The 27856-nt window shown below is 41.3% G+C and overlaps 4 protein-coding genes across 18 annotated transcripts; 2 read left to right on the top strand and 2 right to left on the bottom strand.

The window, feature by feature from the left end:
- Positions 1–96: 96 nt before the first annotated feature.
- Positions 97–4319, top strand: LOC105279732 (chymotrypsin-like elastase family member 2A). 5 transcript variants are annotated; one of them, XM_011339704.3, is made up of 6 exons: positions 472–571; positions 1791–2016; positions 2341–2605; positions 2771–2916; positions 3031–3302; positions 3558–4319. In XM_011339704.3, exons 2-6 carry the CDS (start codon positions 1920–1922, stop codon positions 3738–3740), a joined length of 963 nt encoding a protein of 320 aa, XP_011338006.1. In that variant the 5' UTR covers positions 472–571; positions 1791–1919; the 3' UTR covers positions 3741–4319. The 5 variants fall into 5 exon arrangements, with proteins under 5 accessions (XP_011338007.1, XP_011338009.1, XP_011338006.1 ...); XM_020031771.2 differs by having other exon boundaries at positions 2359–2605; XM_011339705.3 differs by lacking the exon at positions 1791–2016 and having other exon boundaries at positions 97–571.
- A 2256-nt stretch (positions 4320–6575) lies between these two features.
- LOC105279726 lies at positions 6576–18635 on the top strand. Its single transcript, XM_026971108.1, has 18 exons — positions 6576–7346; positions 8104–8372; positions 8676–8711; positions 8856–9141; positions 9222–9752; positions 10959–11149; positions 11223–11423; positions 11549–11743; positions 11903–12008; positions 12138–12332; positions 12479–12705; positions 12842–13001; positions 15351–15570; positions 15690–16036; positions 16202–16544; positions 16618–16785; positions 16868–17110; positions 17187–18635. Exons 2-18 carry the CDS (start codon positions 8161–8163, stop codon positions 18218–18220), a joined length of 4695 nt encoding a protein of 1564 aa, XP_026826909.1. The 5' UTR covers positions 6576–7346; positions 8104–8160; the 3' UTR covers positions 18221–18635.
- Positions 13211–14818, bottom strand: LOC105279725 (39S ribosomal protein L39, mitochondrial). The gene is made up of 3 exons (XM_011339678.2): positions 14696–14818; positions 13872–14523; positions 13211–13687 (listed from the first exon to the last, which is right to left on the bottom strand). The coding sequence occupies exons 1-3, from the start codon at positions 14704–14706 to the stop codon at positions 13340–13342; spliced, it is 1011 nt and encodes a 336-aa protein (XP_011337980.2). The 5' UTR covers positions 14707–14818; the 3' UTR covers positions 13211–13339.
- On the bottom strand, positions 18634–27798 carry LOC105279728. 11 transcript variants are annotated; one of them, XM_011339691.2, is made up of 8 exons: positions 27657–27798; positions 27206–27411; positions 25315–25372; positions 24269–24503; positions 20380–20605; positions 19980–20294; positions 19568–19813; positions 18634–19454 (listed from the first exon to the last, which is right to left on the bottom strand). In XM_011339691.2, the coding sequence occupies exons 5-8, from the start codon at positions 20602–20604 to the stop codon at positions 19239–19241; spliced, it is 1002 nt and encodes a 333-aa protein (XP_011337993.1). In that variant the 5' UTR covers position 20605; positions 24269–24503; positions 25315–25372; positions 27206–27411; positions 27657–27798; the 3' UTR covers positions 18634–19238. The 11 variants fall into 11 exon arrangements, with proteins under 11 accessions (XP_011337993.1, XP_011337984.1, XP_011337990.1 ...); XM_011339682.2 differs by adding an exon at positions 26571–26769 and having other exon boundaries at positions 24269–26505; XM_011339688.2 differs by lacking the exon at positions 25315–25372 and adding an exon at positions 26200–26769.
- Positions 27799–27856: the final 58 nt, after the last annotated feature.

Raw genomic sequence — 27856 nt, forward strand, 5'->3', positions numbered from 1 at the left:
AGCTACTACTATTAGTTCTAAAACAACCGTTACGAGTCGCTACTGTCGCTGCTCAAAAAGTGAAGTAGTAGTACAAATCAACATATATCGGAAATAGCTGTATTTTTAAGTAGTACAAGTCAGTGACTTGCAGAATTGTATGGTTCTTTGCTTTCTTTATTTTTATATTCTTACCATTAAATAATATATCGAAACAGTTTCTAAAGAATACAGTATTAAACAATGAATTAAATAAATTTTTATTTTCACATATTCACATTAAAGAATCGATCTAACTGAAATCGAGAAGAATGGAAAAATTTACATTAAGTTTTCTTTCCTCAGAATTTTTCCTGCTTTGTTTATACTTTACTTTCCAAGATACTTTTCTCTCTTTCTTTGCCTCAAGAAAGTCAACTGTCAAAGCCACTGTCATCTCGATCACCAGCTCTACAGTTCACTGTTACACTCCTGATGTACAGCACTTCAATGCGGTAAATGGGCGGTGAGAAACAGCAGAGTTGCAGAGGTCGGCTCTTCCTTTCTTTTTGTGAGGCTGATTGCAAATACAGTTTCACTTTCTCATTTCATGGTAAGAGACGTGCATTCACGCGATGCACCTTTTTGCTTCTATATAACGCGACGTTTCAATATAAATCCTCCAAAGATCTCTCAAATATACCTCAACGACTGCCACGTATCTACACTTGCGAACTCGGCTCGAGATTAACTTGTTCGAACAATAAACAATTCTAAATCATCTGCATCATTCGAATATTCGTGACATGTATTTAATGTGCTCGTCGGCATGTCCCCATAAAATTCATTTAACATTTCGTCGGCACAACGTTTTTTTCCTCGCGATATTTCCGCGCTATATATTGATGTATGATTACGCGATATCGTTTTAGTGAAAAATCAAGACAGCAGATTTTATCACCTTGACGATTATATCATTATATTGACCGCGTTTCTCTTCGCGGCTGCAGCGAACAGAGTGTGGAGTGATTCGCTCTCGAAAGTCATCACCTCGTTCGAGTGTGCGAACGAGCGAGCGAGAAACTTGAGTTGCATCTCCGCGCCGCGCCGCCTCGGTTTCTTTCCTCAGTCAATCTACTGATCGTTAATTACAGCGTGTCTGACTTCCCGCTTAATTCCCCATACATCATCGTTCCCGGCGATGGAGATATTGGAGATGTCGTACCCGGGGAAGAAAGTCCAACTCGAAATTCGAATAATTCGACGAAAACTTTGTCTGCCGACAAAGCGGGAGAAAGTCTCTCGCGTCTTCTCCCTTCTTACTCGATTCGCTTCGCTGATTTTTTGCCCGCGACTCTCGACGTCGCAAGGATTTCTTTTGGTCGATTTCCATTCGAACTTCTTCGAGAGGGAAATCTCATATTGCTTGTTCTTCCAGGACTTTTCCAGGAATTCGAAGAACGAATCCAGAAATTGCGAATTTCCGATCCAGTAGATTTGAAAGTTCAATAATTGAAAGCTCTCGAGTCTAAGATCACTTGCTGCTGCATCCGAGAAATTTGTATTATCAAAACTAAAAATGCTAATCGTGCCATGCAGTTACTCTCAGCGTGATCATTAATATTGTTTTCTTCATATTCTCGCTTGAACGGAACATTAGCTTCATTATCGTTATCATTATCATCAAGATTGAGGAGTCCGCATCTGTCGATATTACGTTTCATGGATCTACGATTCTGAACGTACTTCATTCACGCTCTTCAGCATTTAGCAGTCACATCATCACCCGTTTTTCCCCCCTCCTGTAATGTTCGACGATCACTTTCTTCAAGATCGCGTCTTCGCGTCGCGTTAATCCTACTCGAGGATCGATCGGCGTCGCCAAGGCCAGTCGGGCTATGCGGATCCATAGATCGTGGTGATCCGTGCGGTGATCCAGCGTATTCTCGATTTCGCTGGCGATGTGCCGTCTTCGTGGCGATCTGGTGATTCTGTTGGTGGTCATCCTGGTGGAGACCCAGTGTGTCATGTTGAGAATCGTTCGAGAGGATCATTCTAGTGAGTAATTCCTCAATAATGTCATTCTTATCGCACCGACATCTCCTTTAAGTCATTTTGGAGCTTTCGATTTATATCTGAGTGAATTCCCAGGGTGTTGTAATTTGTAAAAATTACCATCTTCTATAATCAACGTAAATCTTTATTCCTGTTACCCCCCGTTACATTTGGACCCAACCCTAGACTATCTAAAAATTTTTAAAGACATGTCCATCAAACTTCCGTTGAACAGTCTTGGGATTGTATTTCACCATGCGGGATTCAGAAGTTGCAATTCGCATTTTGTAAAGGCGTTAAACAAATACAAGCGGCTTTGGATAACAGAATGCGGATGTCCGGCAGTGTCACAGAGGCAACCACGATCAATTGTGTCACCGAAGCTCCAGGTATTGAATAATGACGCCTCGTCCTCGACGACTACCACTACCACCGGCCGTATCTTCAATGGCAAACCTAGCAGAAGGGGTGCATGGCCCTGGCAGGTGTCCCTTCAACTACTGCACCCGAAACTCGGCTTCATCGGTCACTGGTGCGGAGGTTCTCTGATCAATCCCAAGTGGGTGATCACCGCTGCCCATTGCATTCACAAGTGAGTTTAGTTTTCCATGTAGAATTTCGCAAAATGTATTCTGCCAAATTATGATATTGTGGATGTCTTATACTTCGTATTAAATAAATTAAATAAATTTCATATTTCTCATCTTCTGGAGTATTTATCTCACGCTTCGTATTCTCAAGTGGGTATTTGCTGCAGCGAATTGTTCAATTTGCCTATTGGTGCTCTGTGGACGGCGGTAGTCGGCGAATGGGAATTGGATTCGGGTGGACGCGGATCCGCCCGTTTACCCGTTGAAAAAGTGATCCTGCATGAGAGATTTAATAATTACGTACATGACATAGGTGAGTGATCTAGCCAAGCCTGCAATGTAATCTCGCATCAAGGAAATAAAGCAAACCTCATTTTAAAATTCCAAAAATTTCAAATATTAATTTTTCAAATTTTTGTTATTGCAGCTTTAATGAAGCTTGCCAGGCCAGCGCCTTTGTCCAAGGTTGTCCGCACGATTTGCCTTCCCGATTCCAGAGAGACTCTTGATGAAAGACAATGCGTAGCTTCCGGCTGGGGCCGATACAGCCCCTCGCCCTCGCTTTCCACTGCCCTTTTAGAAGCCAACGTCCCTCTTTTGGATCTTGAAGAGTGCTTGGAAGCCTACGGTGCTTCGGTGCCTATCAGAAAGGGCCACCTCTGCGCTGGTCATACCGATGGTTCCTCTGGAAGCTGCGTGGTAAGAAAGACACATTTTAATCTGCTATATAGAGAAGTTAAAAATGTTTGAACAATGAATTGTTTAATTATAAAATTTTGTCTGCTGATATAATGTATAATTATATATAATATATATAATATTTTATTTTACATTAATTTTTTTAGTGTGAAATTACAATAGCAAGATTTAATTGTCCTTATATCGGATATGTCTAATAACATTAGTAACTTCATACAAAGCGGCGCTTTTAATTTTTTTTTATCTCATTGTCAGGGTGATTCCGGAGGGCCTCTGCAATGTCGCCGCGCTGACGGCGTTTGGCAGCTAGCTGGTGTCACGTCCTTCGGTTCCGGTTGCGCCAGACCGGGCTATCCAGATGTGTACACTAAGATACAGCATTATCTAAACTGGATCAATGAGACGATCAACGCCAACGACGATGATGAAGAGTGGTAAAATCCACGTAGATACCGATGTTGTAGATACCAAGGTTGTAAATATAGAATTGTACAGCGTTAGTGTGTATGTTTTAGCTTTTTGCATTTTGTCTGTGTTATATGATATATTGTACAGGATATTATGTTGAAACTATCGTAGACTTATCTATTTTATGTACAAGTTTCTATGTGTTAGATCTTCTTTATTATATTCTCACTTGAGAGTTGCATTGTTTAATTTATTGGAATTATATTCCTTATCTAATAAGAGAGAATAGAATATTTATTTAATAAAAAAAAACAGCAATGAATAATTTAACATGATATTAATTAATTTGCCGAGCTAAAATTTTCTTTTTAATACGGGAATATAATAGAGAATGTTCTGTTTTTTGTACAAAAAAATATGTGTATGTCATGTGTATATATTATAAAGTGTGATCTCCGTTTCAATTTTGTACAGTGCTTTACATTTATTAGATTATACGTTTGTTATTTGTTATGTATTGTTATAATACACGTTTGGAAAATCGACGAATTAGTGTCATCAAAAATCACTATGTCTATTAATAAAACGACAAGGACTCGTGTAACATCATTGAAGATGTATTATTAAAATTAAGTGTACATGTAGGTCACGCGTTGAGCCTGACATTGTAAATAGTCGACGAATGATAGAAAGCTGAGAAGATTTTGATAAGTGACGTACAAGCGCTCCTCACGTACGGTCGCTTGTAATAATCGCCTTATTTATTTACAGACTATAATTACGGCCATTCGTAAATGATCCGGTCGGATGGACGTCGGAATCCAAATAAACAGGGATAATGATTCCCCAGGCTTGTAAAGATCCTTTACGGAACATTGGCCGTGGCCGGTTAAAACTTTCACGGTTGTTCATCCAGCCGGAGAGGACGGGACGCGCGCGATCTCGCTTTAAATCACTTAAATTACGTCGGAGAAACACGAGTGTCTATTATTTTGTTCGGGAATGAATCGGGAAAAGGTAAATCGGTATACCTACGCGAAATTCCTCGCATTATCCATGAATATTTCACGAGGAGAAGAGCTCCCCGAGAGCCGGCGAGTTTCTGTAGAAAATCCGCGCGGTCTCAACCGGTTACACGGGCCTGATCCGCGTGTAGGGAGAGCGATAATGAGTTATAATACGATAATTCGTTCCGCTGGGTAGGACACGCGGCGCTTTATAATATGAGAGACATGCGTTATATGTTGACGATGAAGTACGTTAGAGATATCGATTTTCACGAGACGCACACGCGATATACCGTGAGAGCGCATTCGGTTACAGGGCGAAGCCCGTAATTAGCCTTAATTATTAATTACAGATATGTACGCGGCACTTAGTGCGCGTGCATTGAGCGCTGTTGCGCGAGCGTCGCACGCATTCCGGCAATCATCGAGCGAGTAATGCACATGGCAAAACTCAAGCGACGAGATCCACCCACGATAGCAGTCGCAAAATTGGGGTGTATTTAGAACGCTTTGATATTTGAATTATAGTCAGGAATTGTAGTGGAATATGATTTCATGATTTCTCGTTGTGTTACATAACATAATAATAATAATAATATATTGTAATATTGAGTCAATCGAGAAGTTCGATTCGATTCTCGCATTAAATTTCACGTTCTTGGGAAACAACCGTTTCGAATGAATACTTCCAATTTGGAATATATAACATGGCAGCTAGCGTGATAGATACGTCGCGCTTCGCTCGACACGGTTACGCAACAGCACAAGTGGCTCCTCGCAGGTTCGAGATCCCCATATAAATGCAGATTTTTCCCGGTATCTGTTTTCTCGCGGTAAATAGCTTTTCTTTCAAACTTCCAGGACGCATCTCTCTCTCTCTCTCTACGTATGCATTCCAATTCTCGCTCTGATAACGCAATAACGAAACAAGACCACGCGCGTGCTAGATGAAACCGGGATAGGAACCGGAAATGTCTCGGCATTGATTTTTCTACGTTTTTCCCCGGAGGTTGCGCGTTCAAATAACTATAGGAAATCGATGTCCATTTATTTAAACAATGTCAAAAACAAATGCTGATAAACGGCAAATAAATATATATGATCGTTTGACTGTTTCTTTTTTAAATTAATTACTCGACATATTTATTGTTTCAAATTTAACGCCGAGGATTCACGCAAAAGGAAAAGACACGAAAGTTTCGTGAGGGGTGCGAGGCATCAGCCGTTGCCAATGCTACCCTCATGAATGAATCATCGCCTGCGCACTCAATCCGTGCGCATTTCCCTCCACCCTCCAGCCTCGCGTGGCTCCTCCACCGCCACGCATTCGGATCAACCTTCGCGCGCGATCAGTAGCATACTTTCATCGCGTCGAGGAAAGTGAACGAGAAATCCGGCTGGCTGGGAGAGGAAAGAGAGAAAAAGAGGATGGTACGGCATTTTGGCCAAGATGGCGCTCTTTCGCGCCACTAATCAGAAGCAGTCGTGATGCGCGACTCTCCGACTGTTTTTGTCGATTACCGCGAAATTTCGAAAACGAGGTTGCGAGTATCGATACTCCGCGGTGTGCGATATACTGATTGAGCAAGAGTATCGATTGTCCGTGCGACTCCGTTAATCCTACGAAGGCAGTACGTATTTAAAATTTTAAGTATCAATCTATGTAAATTTTTATTTATTTAAATTACAGTTATATTTCGAACTTTTAAATTCACGAATTCATTTTATTCCGTAATTTTGTATCTTTTTCTTTTCTAAAATACGAAGCACAGAGAGAGAGAAAGAGAGCAAAATTTTGGAAGAGAATGTATTAAACGAGGCGGGAAAAGAACGCGGGCAGGAAAGTAATTTTTTATCCAGAGTGACGCGTGACATGCGCGTAAACGTTGCGTATCCAATCGTCGCGCGACTGGATCGAGGAGGACGAAGCGAGTCTCGCTTTAAGATGGCCGTTCCTGGCGTGGCGCGTACACGGCGAGGAAGCGTCGCGTCGCCCGCTGGTTAACCCGCTCGATGCGATTCGTTCGCGCGACTCACGCGGATCTGAGAATCCCGCGCGTGTATCGGTGACGCGTCTGCGATCAGTATATCGATTCCCGGGGGTTCGAGGAGAGACGACTCGCGGAGGGAAACGAGCGTTCGTACGGAGATGCTTCTTGGAGCATCAGTGAACTATCAACTATCATCAGTGACGCCTCCGTGACGCCTCCATGACACTTTTCATGACGCTTCAGTGACACTCGGCCAACTTCATTCCGGTACCGTGCTCCTCTTTGTCTCTCGTCGCATCATTTCTCGGCTTGCACAGGTCGAGTCTAAACACGCTCCGTGATTGGAGCTTGTCCGGGGGAGACACAGTGTCAACGAGCCATTAGTGACGCCTCTGTGGCGTCTCGACAGGTCGCGAGGACGATTCTCGCCCCCGACGCTTCGATAATAAACTCCGAGTCGCCCCTCTTCGGTCGTGTAGATCGCGCCTCCCGAGTGCGAGCGAGCGGAGCGAGAGTTTCGTGATCGTGAAGCCTGGTGTCAGTAACCTGTCAACAAGGTCTCTCCGTAACGTTCGTGTTATGTTTCTCGGTAACGTGCCGCTTCAATAATCAACGATCGAGACCTCGATGTGATCTCAGTGAGTTCGTATTTGCGAGCGTGCGAATGAGGACGAGGCGTTTTAAAGCGATAATCGCGTCCTCGTCCTCGCGAATTTCAAGCGTCGATGAATCATTTTTGTATATTTATACACAACAGTGCCGAAGTGTGGACTTCGTGACTGTTGAACGTTTCGATTCTCGATTTTCTGGTTCGTTCTTCCCCTTTTTCTCTCTCTCTCTTCTTTCCCCTCCCCTCTCTCTATCTCGCTCTTTCACTCTTTCTCTTTCTCTTGGTAGTGATGCGTCAGTGATACGCGCGGATAGACGACCTTCCATCGATCGCGGTTTGCGCTAACCCTTCCAAGAGTGTCGAGTATACAGAGTGGCTCGTAAACGCGTACTCGTACGTTCCGTTCGTTCGACAATCGCGAGATCATCGCGACGGCGATCGATCCGTAACGAACAATTAAATTTAACTCGCTTGAACTCTTAAAAACTCGAACGTTAAACAAATACGTAATTTCGCGGTCACCCTATAGAAAGTCTACTAATGGACTTCAAACTAAATGAGGTGCCATGACATATAATTAGTGCTATCATTATTGTCATTATTCATGCGATAGTTTTACCTAATTAAACTTCTACTATTAATTGCTGCCGCAGCCTTCGCGTTAATCGCGACAGAAATGATAATAATAACAGTATTAGTCATTGCAAAAGACCAATTAAGAGAATAAAGGTTTTATACAATGATATTTTGATGCAAATAATAATAATCAATGATGCATTGTGCAGGTTCCACGTTAATAATAAATAACTCATCAAGAAGAGTCATCAGCTCGCAGAATTGGTATGAGCAGGAACAATCAGAGCGGTGTATCGCTGGCGACACCGCCAGCGATTCACGTTGGACCCATCGTCACACCCGGTTCTAACGAGACCATCTCTATCGTGATACCATTATCGGCTCAGCTGACCACAATGGCCAGCCAGAAGATCGATAAGAACTGTAAGGATTGCAGCAAGGACGTGAAACGACCTGCAACGACCAATCCCATTCAAAGGTATCAGAAGCAGTTGGATAAGATTTTTCATACGTTTAATAATTAATATAATAATAATTATAAAATATACATAATATCAAATAGTATTATTACACAATTGTTGAATTACGGTGTCAAACACACATTATGTTGAATTAAGGATTGACGGAATGAAGATGTTTTATTTGTGACATAAGAACACTTGCGGAACAGAGATAATCAGGTTTTACACTGATTTGCAGATAATATAATAATGAAACTTCTGAAGTCTTCAAATATTTAAGGTCTTTAGATGTTTGTTAAGTTCTTTTTCAAAATTTCTAGATTTGCGCAGTATGCTTCAATGGTTTCGCGAGTTTAGTAAGTTTTTTTTATTAACTTCATTGAGATAAATTATTCAAGTTGATTTCTACTTCCATTCTTCTCAGTTAAACCCACAAATAATAATTACTGAACAGTATTGTTCACGGTTGAGAAATTCAATGAAAGTATTGTTCTGTCTAGTTTTGAGAACGACAAAACAAAGGGCTGTCCTATTCCCGGGTGCACGCGATACAGACGAGCGTTTTCCCGAGCGCACGATCTGAAGCGGCACATAGCTCGGCACGCGATGCGCAAAGACAAAATACTGCAGGTCGCTCAGCAAAAGCCCGACATGGAGAACGCGAGCGACGTGACCCTGCAGGGCGCCCTTTTGCGCGGCATGGAGGGCGGATATCCCTGTCCGCGCTGCAAAAAGAGATACAGCGACGAGGATAAACTGAAGGTTCATCTGGCCTCTCACGGCAAGGTACAGCAATTTCTTGAAAAAGACATTTTTTAGTTTATATCTTCCATAATGTTACATCTGTGCCGTTACGTTTGCTTCAGACCGTGCCAAAGAACAATCAAATAAAACCGGAGGAACATGCTAAGAGCTTGTTGCAAGGCCAAACGACTACGGACAAGTCCTCAGCGTCGAAGGAATCGGCCGATGATGATTTTCTGTTGGAGGAGATGCTGCTGCTGAAAAAGGATTCCCGAAGAACGGACAAGGGCGACTCGAAGATCAGGTGTGACTACTGCTCCAAGACATTCAAAACCAAATGGACCCTGAGCTCACACGTGGCCGCACATGAGGGCCGTTTCCAGTTCGATTGCGGCCAGTGCGGCAAGAAGTTCGTCAGGAAAAGCCATTACGAGGGCCACGTACGCTCCCACGAGGCCGCCAGGCCCTACGTCTGCGAGCAGTGCGGTAAGACGTTCAAAGAAGTCAAACACCGTCGAGAGCACACCAAAAGGAAGCACCCGAGCAATCAGAGCGCGATACAGAGCTTGCTGGACAGCATCGGGCCTTGCGCGGCCGAAGAGACGAACATCGATCAAGCCAAGTTTACTCTGCTGATGCCCGTGAACTTCGGCGCCTAAAATACTGCAAGGAAGGGGCCTTCATCGCCTTGGAAGCTTACTGTGGATTCTACGACTTCGTATTCCCGAAAGTCTCGCTCCTCGGGAACCTTTGATCTATGGGACCCAGATTTCTTGAAATGTTTTCTGCATTCCTGGAACTTTGATACTTTTCGTTTCGTAGAACTTTCAAGAGAAACATTTGGAAGGTTGATCCTCGAAACCTTCGGTACCTGGAAAATAAACTTTAAGATTTTGGATGCTTGGAAGAGTAGATTCTTAGAGCTGTCTCTGGATCCTCAAATTTTTGGATCCATGGAACCTTGATTATTTCAAAGAAATCCTTCATATAAGGGTGCAATATGTATGTATATGTACGTTTGGGTATCTTGAATTTTTTTACTGTATAAAACTAAAGATTCTCATAATATTGATTACATAAAAATTACTTGCGGTCAAGAAAATCGTGTACGTTTAGAAGTTTGGGTCCTCTCTGTAAGTTTGCTGTTGAAACTTCTCAGAATTTTTAACTCTCGAGAAATAATTCCAGCTAACCGGCTAGAAATATGAATCTTGGGACTCGGATTTCTCGCAATCACAGAAAGTAATATGTGTCTAGAAAATAACGATAAATTGGATGATAAAGAAGAAAAACATTCTTTGATTAATTTTAGTGATAAATCAAAACTATTGTGCTGATTATATTCGAACCTACTATTCTATACCTCGCGAGAATTGTCGAAAAAATAAATCTTGAGTCAATAAGATAATTACGTTTCATTTACTCCTTTATCTCCATGTGTGCAATCAAATTTTATTTAAATCTCTTTAAAAAATTAGATATAAAATTAAACAATCGTATAATAGTCTTAAAATAAAATTCACAAATTAGTTTTCGCGGAATGACATCGCAAAAGATGGATCAAGATGGATTCAAGTGACATAAAAATCTCAGATTTTCAGTTGCTCGCTTGTCCTTTCCTTATTCTCCTGAAACTATCACCGCAAATCGCAACAGGCGTATCACAAGAGTAGCTCTTTTGTTTCGCGCAAATTCGGGAGTCCTCTCTCGCTCAAGGGCTCTCGCAAAATTTCGGGAATTTTTATCTGTCCCGAGTAATTGAAAATTCTGCCAAACGCGACCGTTATGCGAGGATCACGTACGTGATCCTCGTGATTGATCGCGATCGGTTGTAATTGGTCGCGATCGTGAATTTGAAGGACAAGTTTGAATCCGAGAGAAGCCAAATGAGCGCGAAACGGCGGAGAGTGAGCTCGCGATGGAAGCAAGACGCGCGAAGATGCGAGAGTCTGCAGAGCACGTTAGATCATTTGCCACCGGAAGTCCTCAGCATCATCTTGCGGATGCTGTCCTTGCACGACATTGCTTGCACTGTTCGTTTAGTCTCCAGGTAAAAGTCTCCTTCCAAAGCCCAATAGAAATTTTCGAAAACTCCTGAAAAATTTCCTGATCTTCCTTAACAGACGTTGCTGCAGCATTGCCGCTACGGTATTGAACAGCGAGTTTCTAGTAGCCGGCACCAAGCTGGAAATCGCGGTGAAGCGCATACAGAATTTCATGAACAATGTAAGGACATATGCGGAAGTGCTGGAGTGCAGCAGGATCTTCAACGCGCTGGAGCTCATCCGGTCCCAGTACCAAATGCTGAAGGCAGTCACGTGGCGGTACACGCACCCAAGGTTTCCATCTGCTTCATGTCTTCTTTCAAGAGTTCAGAAACTCCTACGAAACTTTGAAATTGAATAGAAACATATGCGATTCTATTCTTATTTATTTGATCTGCACCAAGGTCCCGCGCCTTGCCTACATCGTGTTTCTACGGCGGCAGGGTCCTTGACAATCTGAACTGTTTACTTCAGACGGTCTTGGATCTCTGCCAAGGATCCTCGAATGCTCTCAACTACGTCGACCTTCAGATCTTCGCGCGCAGCTGTGAAAATTTCATGGACCACTTCGAGAAAGTTACCGAGTGCAGGATAAACAGGTGATACCTCATTCTTTTCATCGGCTTGATATGATCATTGAAACGGTAATAATCGAATTTACATTTCTGCGACTGTTTTAGCGAGTGATTAATAAATTAATGGATAATCATTATCTATATTTGATTAATCAGTGATCAGTAAAAAAAAATCACCAATAGATCCGCACTGGTTTCTGGATGTAAGATAGTCGACGTCCTGGACTGCTTGGGGGAGGGTCGACAAGTGGTATCTTTCAGGACTTCCTCGAGAACGGGCAATCCCGTGGTAAGAGATGTATCATCAAATGCAATGCATGTTACGTGAATTTAACTCGTATAAAATAAAAATAATATGAAATAAAATTATAATATAAAATGTAATTCGCGTTTATCACTCTATTTGATTTGTGACCAGATCAGCATGCAACTCAAGTACGTCCTGAGACGCACATGGTTCACGTGCCTGCGAGTGCCTAACGCGGGCAACGAGAGTTGTTGGCGGGACAAGCAGCGCTATATGTACCTGAGACTGCGCCGGCTAGTCAGCAACTTCAACAAGCACTTGTTCCACAAGCTGCACTATGAACGCAAGCTCGTCGTACAAGCGACGGTTCGTAAATATTCATGCTGTGTAGAACTTGTTAATCTTTCTTTTCATATTTACCCTTGTATGAAAATAAGAAAGATAATTTTTTAATTATGATACACGATTAAAGACCGACAGTATTTTTCACGAATTAAAATGCAAAATCCTAGACATCGCACCAGTCGTTACCACCTCGAAGATCGCCGCCGGCTTCCACGTATTCAGGATACGGCGAGTACGGCGGACAGTTCTTCTTTTACGGCAATATGAGCAAGTACGCCTACGAGAGTAAATTTAAATACGTGAAAGCCAACAACATGGAGAATACAGGCGAAGAAATCGAGGACGAAATTAATTCAGCGCCCCGCTTCGACTTGGTCATTGGGGTTCAATTGAGGTCTGATTCAATGGATATAAAATATATTCGTAGGAATCGGAGGTCGAAAAATTGCGTTAATACTTCATGATGGGAACAATTTCGGTAAAATTCTGTTTTAATATTTTTCGAATTATTTCATTGTTTTTTCATTCAGATGTTCCCCAGAATTAGCACCATTAGCGGTGAGATCGGATCTGAATCTCGACGATCTCGAAGGCTGTGCCAGTAATCCGCGTCAGGAATTGTATTTAAAACTGGATACAAAGTGTGCAGCGTCCAAAGTTAACAGACTGCCAAGCAGCTTTATCTGGGAAGTGCGCGCTCCTCGAATAAACCACTCGCAATGTCGTTAAAATCTATATACACACACTCTTATACGTAATATTTAATAATTTCTAGCGATTAAACTGACTTTTGTCGTTATCCATGTAAAAGTAAAATAAAACGGTTCATGCGCGTTTTATTCAAATACGTACTATGTGTTAAAGTAACTAAATTTCTCTTACGAAAAGTTCAAATTTACTTCATTGTGCTCGCCATTTATTTGTACAAACGCAAGAAGGAAGGAATCCGAAAAAAGGGAGAGACCGAGAGATTTAAAGTCATGATTGATAGATATTATTTACATAAAAACTGTATGAAATGAATATTCTTAATTTAACGACGCGGTAACATTGATCGCTGCTGTTTCTTCTTCTGTATGAGGCTGCCATGTGGCGGTATTCAGTTTTTTAGCACGATTTTCTAATATACTAAAGGCGAAGTGATTAAGCAAGATACCCTTGGGTAAAGCAACACCCTGGATGCGATACAGACCTTCTACAGGCCCATTCACAAGTTTATGTACAGCTGACATACTAACACGTCCTATCACGCCGCTGTTACCCACCATGGGTCCTTTACTGATATCTATATGGTCTCCCAAGCGGTACAGCGTCACCCTATTGTTATTGCTGTTTTTGGCGATGTTGGGTATCTGTTCAGATTTGAAAGGATTGTCCTGAAAGCAAAAATCAAATCAGATTTCTTGCAGGTTGTCTCCAAGTAAATGGTCAAATACGTTAAATCACTTGGTAACAAACAAATTTTCATGTTAAATTACTTAAACAGAATCCTCAATGCCAAATTCAACTTGCGAGTCACAGGTTTTACAGTTGTCGCATGCCTGATCATGCAATCCTTACCTGAAACATATCCAGGGCGACGTTGCATGGAACTTCTAGCCTCTCCAACAGCAGCCCGCGGTTTTTGAGTATGCAGAAAGAAGCGGCCATGGCGCGCAGCTCGGAGACGGTCGGTTGCCAGTCAGGCAAATCGATAAACACGTCGTAAGTGAAACTACCCGAGCGGATTACTGGAGCAGGGAAGCTGTGCAGGTGTACCCTTATGTCATCTTTAAACGCGGTGTCTACCATGGCGCCCAGGATCAGCGAGCAGGTCCGCCAAAAGGCGTAGTTCACCGCGGCTACCCGAGGACTCTGCAGCGTCACGAACTGCAGCTCACAGTTGTCCGTGAACGGCTTGTGCATGTCCCAGACGCGACCGTTTACCAAGGCGATGCCAGACGTTTTGGCGACGCTTTCGGAAACGTGTCTGGCGCAGTCGTAGGGTGTCGAGATGTTCCGGTTCATCACCATTACCGCCTCCTCGTCCGGCGCCTGGTACTTAACCTCTATCTTCTCAATTCTGCCGAGCTGCGATCGCTGCCTTTTCTTCTCCTCGTCGAACAACTGGCACCGTCGTTCCCTCGCCTCCGCTTTCGACAGTGTTCCGGCGCATCTTGATGACAGAGCGTGTACCGGTAACCCCAGCCGGCTCACACAGAGCCTTGTAGACCTGCGATAGATCTCTGATCGATATACATGTTCAGCAAGAAACAAGTGAAAATTGTCTCTGGTTCTAGGAACGCGGATTGATCCAAGTGGATCGGTATTAAATGGGAAAAAGCAAGATCAAACACGATTCCTGCAAGCTTTATATTGTTAACGAAAATAAGATAAATACGTACACGTGCAGCATGCTGAATGCTGCAGGTTATATCTGCGTATTTCGACGCCGTTTGATGCGACGATACTACACGATACCTACCAACAACACGAATGAGGTTAGGAACTGCGCGCGCCGCAATCGCATCAGCTGTTTCAGCGATGCGGCATCGCCGTCGGCGTCACTTTGTGCGTCTTGGTGACACGATCATGGAGTGACACAGCGACTGCTGTTGACGCAAAAATAGGAATAATGCCAAACCATTTATACAATTGAATGTTACGTTAGATTTTTCTACCGACTGAAATGCAACCATGTGTTCTGAGAAAAATGTTGGAAGTTTTTTATGGATTATATAGAAGTAGGCATGTGTCTTTGATAAGTTGATTGGTGATAACGATATGTAAATAAAATATTGAAGTGTATCGCACGCAAAGAAAGTAAAATAAATACAGTAAGTAAACATGTATCATCTATTATCAATTATGATTATATTGCACTACAATTATGATATTAGTTTATTGCGATTTTTAAATAAAATGTAAACCGAAGTTGTAAAATTATTAAAAACTTGATAATTAACTGGGTTGTCTTATACAGAGTTTGTGTATTATCTTGTATGTACATTATCTGAAATTATTTGTGAAAATCCTATTTTAGATACATGCTAGGCCTAGTACAGAGGACAGAGTATGATATTCCCTAAGGATTTTAAAAAATGTGCTATAATGAGCCAGGAGTGTCCAAACTGTAAGCAATTTACAAACGCATCTTTCTCAAGGCTCGTAAAGGATAGCTGTGGCCATACCAAATGCCGAATGTGTTTGCTGTATGAGGAGCACGGATGTAAAATTTGCCAAGCTGAATGCTTGACCCAAAGCGTTCAAGATTACTCGAGTAAATAATTTTTGAGGCTTTTCTTTGTCAATTTTTAATCTGGATCGTAATACTCTACACATTTTTGTATTGTATACATGATAATAAATTTAATTTAAATAATATTAATATTATTACAGAAGAAACATGTTCCATAAATAAAGATCCAAGTCAAACAGATAAACCATCCAGCGAAGAATTGGTGTTTCCATTGGAACTCGTCATCAACAAAGACTCCAAGTTCAAAGACAGCCATTCCGATTCAATCTCTATTGAATGCAGATCGCCAGATCTCCATGATGATGAGAATGCTTCCTTCGATGACAATGAAACATATCAATCTCAAGCAATAAATGATACGGACATTAATAACGCTCCTGACAAACTGTCCATTCCAACAATAGAGGCCTGCAATTTTGTGCGAAACATTCGCAACCACTTGAGAAATGAAGATGATCACGATTCAGTTAGCTTGCGGAATCTACATGTAAGAGAATACAAATTGCAATACAACTTGTATTAAGAGATATTTATCTCGTTACATCACATTAAATTTCTACTGTGCATAAAAATAAGATGTTAAAATCAAAACATAATTGCTGATGAAAAAGCGTTATTTGCAAGCTGACAAGATGCATCTCTGTCCCTTCAGGATAATCAGGTGGAAAAGAAAATTGATGAAGTGGTGGTGGAAAAGAACGTCAAGCGTCGTGATCGCAGTCACATAACGATAGTGCCCGGCAATCCGGAGAAATATAAATGCAACGTGTGCGGTAAGATCTTCCGGAATAAAAAGGGCAAGTGCTATCACGACGCTTGCGTGACAGGCATCAGACCTTACCAGTGCACCTACTGCGACAGGAGTTTCGTCAAACGCTCGCACTTTGAGTACCACGAGAGAATGCATAAGGGATACAAGCCATACAAATGCAACCTCTGCGAGAAGGCTTTTCCCCAGCAGAATAAGCTCAATCGGCACATGTTCTCACATAGCAGTAAGTCCCGTGTTTTTATAAATTATCGTATTAATATTAATTGTTTATTTTAATTAAAGAAATTTAATATTAGAAGAGAAGCAGTTTGCATGTCGCAAATGCAACAAACGTTACAGTAAGCGAGACGACCTGAAGATTCACCTAAACGTTCACAATGCAACGACCATGTACAATTGCAAGTCCTGCGACAAGTCTTTTCAGATGTTAACAAACTTGAAACGCCACATGCGAACGCACATAAGTAAGTGTGGCAAAAGTTCTGTTCTCCAGTGAATTCTATGCGCGTTATCTCTTAATGGAAATTTTATTCTAAATCGAGATAGTACGACGAAGTGGTCGTGATTTCTTAGACACTCAGGAGACGAAAAGTAACGAGCTGATCGATATCATTGTCACAGGCGAGCGATCACACGCGTGCGATCAGTGCAACAAGAGTTTCAAGGATAGATCCTTACTGATACGACACAAACGGATCCACGGAAAGGAAAGGCCGTTTTCCTGTGCCGATTGTAACAAGGTGTTCCTGTCGAAAAGCGAGCTGAGACGACACTTGACCGTGCACCTAGGTACCTGCATGACTCTTTTACTCTCTCACCTGCCAATTAGATTCTCGAATTCCCCAAAACAACTCGCTTTTTGCAGACGAAAAACCATTCTCCTGCGAGTACTGCCAGACGCTGTTCAGGCGCAAGGACAATCTAAATCGACACATACGGCACCATCACACCGAAGACCTGAATTGTGAGACGCGCAAGACGGCGATCGCCGAAACGGATAGCCGGAGCAGCTCGGCGAAGAGTGGTCAGCAACGGCAAAGGCAGAAACCGAAGGCGCCACCGAAGAAGACGCAGGCGAGGAGTCCCGACAAGGTCGCCACGATATCCGCGAGTTCTCGTGATCCGATCAGCTCTCGGCTGGACCTCATGGGTAACATCACCCCCGTGATAAGAACCACTAGCGAAGTGAGCAATGCGGTACCGGTGATCAATGGACCCATCAGGCGGCCGGAGGACAGGACCGACCAGAAGATGTTCACGCACATTGAGCCGATTCCAATTGCCGAGGCGGTAGTGCTCAACTGCCGGATCGAGGAGAAGCTGTACCCGCAGAGCGCCAACAGCCACGACTACTTCGTGCGCAGTTACCTGAAGGACAGAGGTTCGAGGTTGAACTCCTGCAGCGCGTATTCCAAGCCTGCATCGCAGGAGAACTGTACCGCTGCGGCCGCATCGTCACAAATCGAGTCGTCTCTTCCAAGAACGGTGGGAGGTCGGAAGGATTCCGCGGTTGACCTCTACGAGAGAGAAATCGTGAGGCAGCATCATCATGAGGAGCAACATCAGAGTGACAATCAGGATGAGGACGAGGATTCGAGGAAGAAAGAAGGAAGAATTCGACAACGAGAAAGGAATTCCAACGAGTATGAGGGGAATCCGAGCGCTGCTACACTTCGGGAATCGAATTGCGTGCCTACGATCAAGAAACGCTCGGTGCGACACTCAGAGGGGCACTCGAGCGAGATCTCGGCAAGTGACGGTGCTTTAAATCGAGATATTGGTGATTCGGAAGCGACGAGTAATTTAGCACTGCCAAAGAATCATCAAGACGGCTGCAAGAGGCAGCAAAGCGACGTACACTGGAGACGCAGAATTGCAGAGACGCTGAAGCCGTGCTGATCCATTTTAGCTTTCGGTTTTTAATTTTCGGTTTCTCGTTGATAAAAAATGATCCTTGTGATTTCTGTATCTTTAAGCATGAATTTTCAATCCGTCAAATTGACGTAAATCTAGTGTTAATGACGACAATGCAGCATTCGGTACAGCAGCAAAAGGAATGTACCGACTGCATAACGAAGCTATAATAAACTAAAAATCATTGTTACAATATTCGAGATATATATAAAATTATGCTCAAAAAGCAGAGTTATACTTAAGTCAATATTGTTTACATAATTGAGATTTGCGATTTTTCTTGGAATGAAGTTTGCGATCAGGAATTGATTAATTATAAAATATTAATTATTAATTATAAAATGTTTGATATATAATTATTAAAAGAATCGTGGGTGCGATTAAAGATGCAGCAACAATTTATCGGCCTTTTTTTATTAATCCTTAGCGTCAGTTGCACAATACAAGTACAGGCAAACTTAACGTATCGTTTAATTATCATTGATCGTTTATTTACAATAATTAAATTATCTTCACAATATATAAATGCGCCGCGAATTAGTCTTACGTAAACAGTAACTAATTAGAAAAAGACACACTAATTGTCGGCGCATCATTAATTCCACAAGGCTTGTCGACTTTCGTCTCTTAATGCTAATTATTATTCTTATCGCCAAAAAATTTTACAAATTTATAGAGCACAAAATAGTCTTGAAAAGACAGATGGATTCGCAACTCGCATGTGCGAAACATTAATAATAGCTTGAAATAAATGCATGCTTTATGAAATTTAGTAATTGATTTCTCTCTCTCTATTTTCTCATAAGTTCCTCTCTCTCTCTCTCTCTTTAGAAAGCCACTAATAATTCAACATGTAAATGTATCTCAAATTCCGAGATTTTCATGCTTGACATTGAGAAGAAGCGTTATATAAATCGAGAGACGTGCGTACTGAAAATTATTAATGATTTCATGGAAGAATTACATGAGGAATGAAAGAATTCACTACGACGGATCTAAAAATCTACTCGTAGTCTTCCTCGTCGGGCCGGACCTGAGGAAATCGTTTGTAGGCTTGATGCTGCGACTGCGGTCGCCTTTGCTGGAGGGGGATGTTCACTTCTTCGGGGCTGCGGAATACCTGGTTCACCGGAAAGCGAATCTGCGGGAGTACTGTGGGCTGTGGCCGGGCCGACGCGGGGATGCTGTTAAAAGCTGGGGTTTGGGGGCTCACAAAGACCTGTACAAGACCTAAGCGTTAACGTGTCAATGCACGCTCGTAACAGCTCTCGCAAATTTTATTTCCTATAAAAATGTTTTCTACTTTTCATAGATTTTACAATCGATACACACCTGCGGAGCAGGACGGCGTGCCGGGGCGACAGGCGTAGGCGTGATCTGGTAGTCATCGCTGTCTCTATTATCGTCCGCGTAGATATCAGCGGGATAGTACCTCTCGCTGTACCTGAGAGTAACGTTGGGTTTGGTCTCGGCCTCCTGCTGGTTCAGCGGTTTGTACAGATACTCGTTGACGAAATGGTACTGCGAGCTCTTCTTGCAGCTGATATCACCGCTGGGAGGCATGCAGATCAGGTGCACCTGACAATAAAAAGATAATAAATGTACTTTTAATTTTATCACTTAAATGTACTTAATTAAATTTGAATTTAATGAACTTAATTAAATTACTCAATTGAGACGCAAAATATGTTCACTAATCTTCCAAAAATCAAATAAGATACCTCTGCTTCAACGTTTCACTCACCTGGTGGAAGGTGAAGCCCTCGGGACAGATCCAGGAGTGCTTGGCGTTGTCCTGGCAATAATGGAAGACCTCGCAGTTCAGATCTTCATCAGCGTAATAGCCGGTCTGCTTGTTGACGCAATCGAATCTGCTTTGGGGTAAGAGGAGGCTCAGGCGATCAGGCTCCTCCTTCTCCTCCTCGAGCTCCTCCTGAGGGGGACCATTTGGCCCGTATTGCGGCTGGCCTCGAACAGGAGCCCGTTGTGGAGCACCAATGCGGATGGCTGTCTGAGAGTAATCCCGAGTGTCTATCGGCGCCGTCGGTTTGCGGTACAGCTACAGTATGTAACAAATGCGTTCGTGTAAAGAAAATGCATAATTAGACATAATTAGTGATTTAATTTTCCAACTTGGAACTGACTGGCTGTTGATTAGGATTCCTGTAGATCGGCGACGGCGACGGCGTGGGCGTTACCGCGTTGTCCTCGTAACTGTTATCACGGAACCCTTGGCCGGTACTCAAGCCGGCCGAGTAAAGTGGTCCTAAGCTCGGCTTGCCGGGAAATGAGACCGCTCTGGTCTCCAAGTCGTAAGAACTCTGCGCCGCGATGGCGGAGCTCAGCAACCCCAGGAAGACCCAGTACATCCTGGAAAACACGGAAAACGGTGCCAATACTCTTGCGGTTGAGGTAAATGTGGCGGTACTCCGTATAATGAAGGCTCCACGTAATGGAACAGTGAAGTTCCGGATAAAAGTGATGTGATATTGCGCTTTCGATCTCGTTCGCGCCAATCGTGACTTTCCATTTTCGTGTGCCGCGGCTGCATTTTGAGGGTATCGACGGCCAAGGGCACTTTCTCTCGCGTGTACACGTGCGTGCGAATTTAATGATGTAGATTTGCGAGAAAGTACAGTAGCTCGGAACATTTTTTTTCTGCTGCTGTAACGGCATCGATACGCAATTTCTGTTTAATTTTCTTCTCAATTTAATCCATCAATGGCTGTGATTAGAAACTTTATGCAGAACATGTGAATGTCTTGAGAAAAATTTGATGACTGAAAATTGTAGAATTCCTGAAACTGCGAGCTCTTCGCCAAATATAAAATTTAAAAAGAATATATAATTTGTAATTATTAATTTTAAGATAAAAATGGAACTTAAATAATGTTAACTAATGTTAACATAATTAGTTAAATAATTAGTTAAGAAAATGGAAAACGGAAGAATCTAAAAATTTAATACATAACTTTTTTATATATATTCAATAATATAAATAGAAGATTCTCTCTCTCTCTCTCTCTCTCTCTCTCTTTCGACAACTTTATTATGTGTTTCCTGCCTCTTTGTCGCGAATCAGACGTAAAGCAATTAGAAACTAGCTTTCCAGATGCGTGTGCCACATGCCATGTTTGAGAATTATTATGGAAAGCACTCGAGCTCGTCGAGCACGCGTCATCGTCACGACCGAAATGGCTTTAACCGAACGTGAAACCGCTGTCCGAGTTTTATAAAGCATGTTACTTAGAAAGTAACACGCTTTCCTCGCACCTGCAGCAGAATCGATTCTCGCATTGCAGCTCTATTCAAACTTTGCCACTGGCCACGTGACCACATCGAACGAAAAGAAGTTCCTTTCGCCTTGAAATCACTTTCGGATGATTCGTATTCATTTTACGAGGCCTGATGGACAACATTCGAAAACTGATGTCGCGGGACAGCGTTAAGCTTATTTATTTTATTTTTAATTTTATTATTAATTATTTTAATGTTTATTTTTAATTTTTCTATTCCAAAACTGATTCAGTCATTCGTGAAATTATTGAACTGCCATGCTGCTCTATTATTGACATCTGATTTTCCGTTAATGTTCCATAAAACGGCGCGTACGTTGGCCAATCGATAATTGCTAGTACAACGCGCCGGAAGTGTCGCTTTTAATAAGCATCCTGTACAGAGATCATTACAAGCCACGTTTATTAGCTGCGGTTTCCCGATTAAAATCAGATCGGAGTGAAAGTGAGAGGGGTTGCGCGTCAACATGGCGCCTGTCACATCGCGTTCGACCTGCTCAATGATATCTCTCTCAGACTCGAGTTTTTCTCTTCGTCGATCGCACACAATGGCCAAAGCGACGCGACGATTATGAAACAGTAAAAAACATGATGTAATGATGCGAAGGTCATGGTCGTCATTTTGTGAATTCAGCTTGACTCTGTAACAATTTCTTTTGAATTCGGTCGTCGCGTCGTTTTTGGATAAGCGGCAACTTTATGTTGATCGATTTTTTCATCTCATCGCTAGGAAAATGGCGGAAAGCCATGCTAGCAAGAAAAGCAAATTTAAATGATTATTATTACTCGAAATTGTCAGCGTAATTATATGCGTAACAGTTACATTATTACTCAACGAAGTCTCCGTGGTATTCGCGTATTTGGTGTCCATTAGAAGGGCGTTCTCCTCGCAACAACTGACTTCCCGTTTGGCGCGTAAAGAAAGCAATATTGCATAATGGAAAAAGAGATAGTTGTCCGGCGACTACGAAGGCGAGCCGTACGATATAACGCGCGTAACTCTCGCGCGATTTGATCGGTCGGCTTAAGGAAATCTAGAGCAATCGCCTCGAGGCGACATTTTCTTAGAATTCTGCGGACATGTAGGGACGCAACATCACGTTGATCAGTTTTTCATTTTATCGCTGCTTAATCTCGTTTTTTTGCCGGAATAATATTAATTTTATGTGTCTCTTTTCAGGCTATGCTGATATCAAACGATCTACTGATAAGTCCTGTGAGGATTTGTCTAATAATTAATTGATTAATAATTGCCATCTAGTTAGATAAAAAAAAAAAAAATTTATTCCTTATTAAATTGATTATAATTTAATTCTCAGATTTACTATATTCATTTTTATTTAATTTTTTGAAGTTAAGCAATTTTTAATCACATTAACTAAATCCATGCATCAATTTTTTATATTTGAATAAAACAGTATAAAAGCTTTTACCTGAAATCAAAATTCTTAATGTATCGAGGCAGTCGATATAGTCGATATTCTAGCGTTTTGATTTGCTTCAATCTTTTCTTTTATAGATTTCTATATACGAAGTCTGATACGAGTTGTAAGAGAAATTTCCGCTGTGGTATTTTAATCAAGCTAATTGATAAATGTGTAAAATGTAAAACAAGAAGCAGAGGTAGAGGAGGGGATATTCGAGTGCGTGCAACAGGGAGTTGTAGAAGTACTTTCTCTCGGGCAACGATATTGTTTCGCGCCAGAAGCCACAGCCCATAAATCGAAGGGGGGACCTCGGGGGCGCCGTCAGCCCCAGGAGTTTTACGAAATTAACCCAAGTATGCACGCTAAAACTGGAATTATGACACGTGCCTAGCCGGCGAGAACCAGTTCGGTGCACCGCAAAATTATTCGATTGCGAGATAAGGAAGTCGAGCATTTGAATCGCGCATAACTCGATAGCGCAGTCGTTGACCCAAGAATGCCGATTGCATTCTTATAACATTCACGTTGACCGAGCATTGAATTTCAATTATGCACGGATAAGAATCAAGAAATAGGGAAATGAACTATTAGCATTCTGTCTGGGTTACTCTAGTCTACAAGGAACAGTTTTAAGAAATATTCTATGTAGGAATTCGTACATGTAGAAATATTTTTATATAAGGATAGTAATTTCTAAAAGAATGATATTGAAATAAACTTAATTTAATAATGTAATAAATAAAATATAATGGTAAAAGTTATTTTAACTTTAAAAAAATGGTTGAAGAAAATTATTCTTTTTTAAATATATTCGTTAAAAATTCTCTTTTAAAGTATATTACTTATAAATATAAAAGAAAGATAAAAATAAGAAAATTTAAATTTGTATCCGAAAAGTACAAAATATATTTTTTATTGTGATTGCAATTTAGCTTTTACCAAAGCAATCTGCAAAGCAGATATAAATAATTTAATTTATATAATAGTTGAACTAACAATAGTACTAATAATAATAATAATTTCTTTAAAATAAAATTTTTAATAATATTAATTTAATATCAATCGTAAATTTTTATTACTTATTATCATTATTAAATTAATAAATTAATATTCAACACAACAAATGTGTACAGAGATATAATGATACTGATCAATCAATAAAACTCAAATTTCTGCAAGTTTGTTTCTTCAGAAGAAACGATAGGCGAGATAGAGCACAGTGGAATAGTGCGATAGGATATAAAAGTCCCTTGGTCCCTCAAGATGCACTTCACTGGCATTAAAGCTTCACTGATTTAAATCCCACTTACCTGTCAGTGACGAAGGTAGCGGGACGGTTCGACAGGACGAGTAAAACACCGTTGGAGATCAACTACACGCGCGTGCTTTATCTTGGCCGGCCGACATGTCACTCTCTTATATAGCGTATCCCGCTGAAAGTTGCCTTCGCCAGATGAGGTGGATTCAGTCCTCTTCAAGGTAGTGGGAGATCTCTTGTGACTGCACCGTCGCACTCCTTCTGCAGGATGCACCTGTCTGGAAGTCCTGGATAAGATGCATTTTTAATAGCTTTGAAGAATTATTTTCATGAAATTGGTTGCAGTAAAATGACAAATGTAATTTATTATCGTACCTATCGTGCTTAACAATCTCCGGTTACATCGATTAGTGGATTTCAATAATCATAAATAAAAATTACTGACGATATATTATTAAAATTAAATAGTTGCGCTTCAAACTAAAAGCTTGAATCCATTAATCTCAATTTGTAATGGACACCAATCAGTATTTCTTAGATAATTAAAATTTAAAAAAAAAGAGCTTCAAATGGAATATAACAAAGTATTCCAGCTTTCAATATCAAAAATCATCTTGATACTAAATGGGAAATCTAAGTGCTGAAATGCTAAGTGAAATTATCAGGAGGAAGGGAAAACGTCTCGTTATTTATTAATTAAGAGTTTAAATCGTTAAAGATCACAAAGTATCTGTTACTTACTGGCAACGAGCCGCCTCGTCGCGATTGCAATTAAGATTAATCTCTTATACGATTAAGATTGAAAAGAAAAGTTTTAAAAAAGCAAGTGCGGCGTAAAATTTGCGAGATTGGAGATTCGCGATTCCGGAAAATATAATTACAAGGGTTGTACGATTTCTAAGAAAGCCAGATGTACCCTAATGCACACGTACACATGCATACATATCTCGCACGCGGTGTGTAAAATCAAGATCGCATTGAGATTAAATGTAAAACATGCAACGGGTGGAATGCATAATGTAGCATGCCGTGCAATTAATTCGATCTGTCTATTATTCCGGAAGATCGGCCCGCGGATCGTCATAAAGCGAATCGCACCCTTTCTCCATGCTGGATCTCTTCCCTCGCTTTCCACTATTCACACCCAGCGCTGTAGCTAAATAGACAGAAGATTTCATTGCTATCATCCATACACGTCTCGTTAAAGCACCGGCATTAATGCAATTAAGATGCGCGGCAAGATACCGATACTCGATGTAATCAAAGGCTTCCGGCGGATACATCTAAGATTTGTCGACATCCAAGTATGAAGAAGTATATTCATGTGTCGGAAACACATATAATAATAATAATAATAAGAAAAGTAAGAGAGCAGAATGTTATGTAGACGATTTCTTGTTTCTAGGATGATTACGAAATAGAAATTTACAAGAACAGGTAACAAAAATGGGTGTGGCGGGGCATTAGAGGCGCCTGCAAGCGACGAACTTCGAATGCGAAATTCGATGACCCACTTGCGTACACGGAAGATAACGCCTATTTCTTCTTCCTCTCTGGCTTTATCTTCTTTAATCATAATTGGTGTTGCTCATGATTATTTTATTATACATCTCATATCTCTGTGTTATATCTACTACTTCGTATCCTCCATCGTTCACCGTCACGGATGAAGATTTTATTTCCGGAAATGCGTAAAGCGCGGAGGCGAAATTATTGTTAAACACACATTACTAAACTAGTAAAGCAACATAAGCCGCATATGGGCGTGAAGCGAATTCTAATTCGTAAATCCAAGGACGAATCGACATTTAGCTGGAAACAACAAACGAAGATAATTGCTTCCCGATATCAGAATACTCAGCAATGATATGTACTTTGCGCTTAAGTACGCCCTGACCCCTCTCCTGCCAGGGGGGAAATAAGAAGAAAAACGTTCAGCAAGAGAAAGGAGACACGGTCATCGGGCACCAATCGGTCACTTACACCACCAATGCTGCTCTGTGGAATGACTTAATCCGTAGCACAGAATATGTCGCTGAAATGCTTGAAATGTTTTATCGCTGCACAGGAATGACTGCTAATTTCACTGACCGCAGCCTCGTCGGCCGCGCTGATTTCTCAGTTCTTCATTCTGAAGATTAAATACGTTGATATACCCAAGTTCAAATTTTCAAAACTCATTTAAAACCAAAAGAAAATCTTGGAATATACTTCCTTTCTGAAACGCTTCTGAAAAGCCTCTCATTGTTGAGCACCCTTAATGCCGAAACTGCTAACACCCCCTTACTTCTGACGAGAAACACGAATTGCAAATATACTTGAACCTTTTCAATTTTAGAATCGCAATTAGTTACCTTATTTCTTCGCGTATAAAGGTAACTAGATTTTCGCGTTTATTATGTAACGTGATTAATTTTTTGCCTTATTTATCGACACGTGCAACTTGTCACTTAAGATCAGCATACTTTCGTTCAAGCGTTACGTTCCGATTAAAATTTCATACCGGTCGGGCGACGCGACTTTCTCAGTGCCCAACGAGCTTTACTTCCTCGTCTGAAAAATGTCATAACTCAATAATATTCCCTTTGTCTTGCTTCGTCACGTAAATTCATCTCGGATTCCCCGCAAGTTTATATAAAATATTTATTACTATACTTTGTATTGTTAAATTTTATACCGAGATCGTTTCAAGTTCAAGATGAATTATTTGCCGAGGCAGCTTGCTATTACGCGTCAACGATTCGCCATTCTTGTCCGTCAGTGAAAAGAGCGACCTTCGCCTCGCCCGACAAAAGAAAGTCCGATCCGCTTCCATAAAATTTCAATAAATCGGCTGCTAAGCAGTGCATTGAATTCGACGGGAAAACGAGATCGAAAGTCGCGGTTCTCCACCCACCGGAGAAACTCACCACTGACACGCTTTGTTCAATTTATTCCGATAGTATCGACCGCGGACGCTAATTATCCTCCTGGAAGGAAAGTGATTTACCTTGTTTTCCCTTTTTTTCCTGTGCATCATACGTGTACATCACAATTGAGACCGTAAATAAGTTGATGACCTAAGCAGATCTTGATCACTGGCTGGTTAATCACAGGTTTCGCACGTTTTCAACGCTGATTCTTTGATTTCTGAAGTCCATTGTAGGCAATTTACAATTTACGAGAGCTAGAGTTTCATCTGCAGCATTATTAAAGCTGGAAAAAGTCGATAATATACAAATTTTTAAATAACAATAATACTAATAATAATATTATTGAATAATATAGTAATACATATGCATATATTATAAAAATCATGAAATATTCAAATATAATTCGGAGTAATATGATATATCAATTGCAAACAGTGTACAATATTTCCTCGAAATATCTGCTTGAAATATTATTATTCCATTCGAGAAACGATTTCGATAGAGAAGCCAACATTCGAAGCTACATACGCGTGAAACACTTTCACCGACCGTTCCTGGGCCTGATGGAGAAAGTTCCTTCGACCTCCGTTACGCCCTTGTTAGCCGGAAATTCGGCTGAAAAAATGGATAAAATGAGGGAAGGCATTCAGACGATCCCAAAGAGTTTTTATTCGAATCTTCAAGTCAAAGATTCAAATTCGAATCTCAGAGATCTCCGATTCCTGATC

The sequence above is a fragment of the Ooceraea biroi genome, chromosome 7 (genome assembly GCF_003672135.1).
Source record: "Ooceraea biroi isolate clonal line C1 chromosome 7, Obir_v5.4, whole genome shotgun sequence".
In the NCBI taxonomy this organism is placed as follows: domain Eukaryota; kingdom Metazoa; phylum Arthropoda; class Insecta; order Hymenoptera; family Formicidae; genus Ooceraea; species Ooceraea biroi.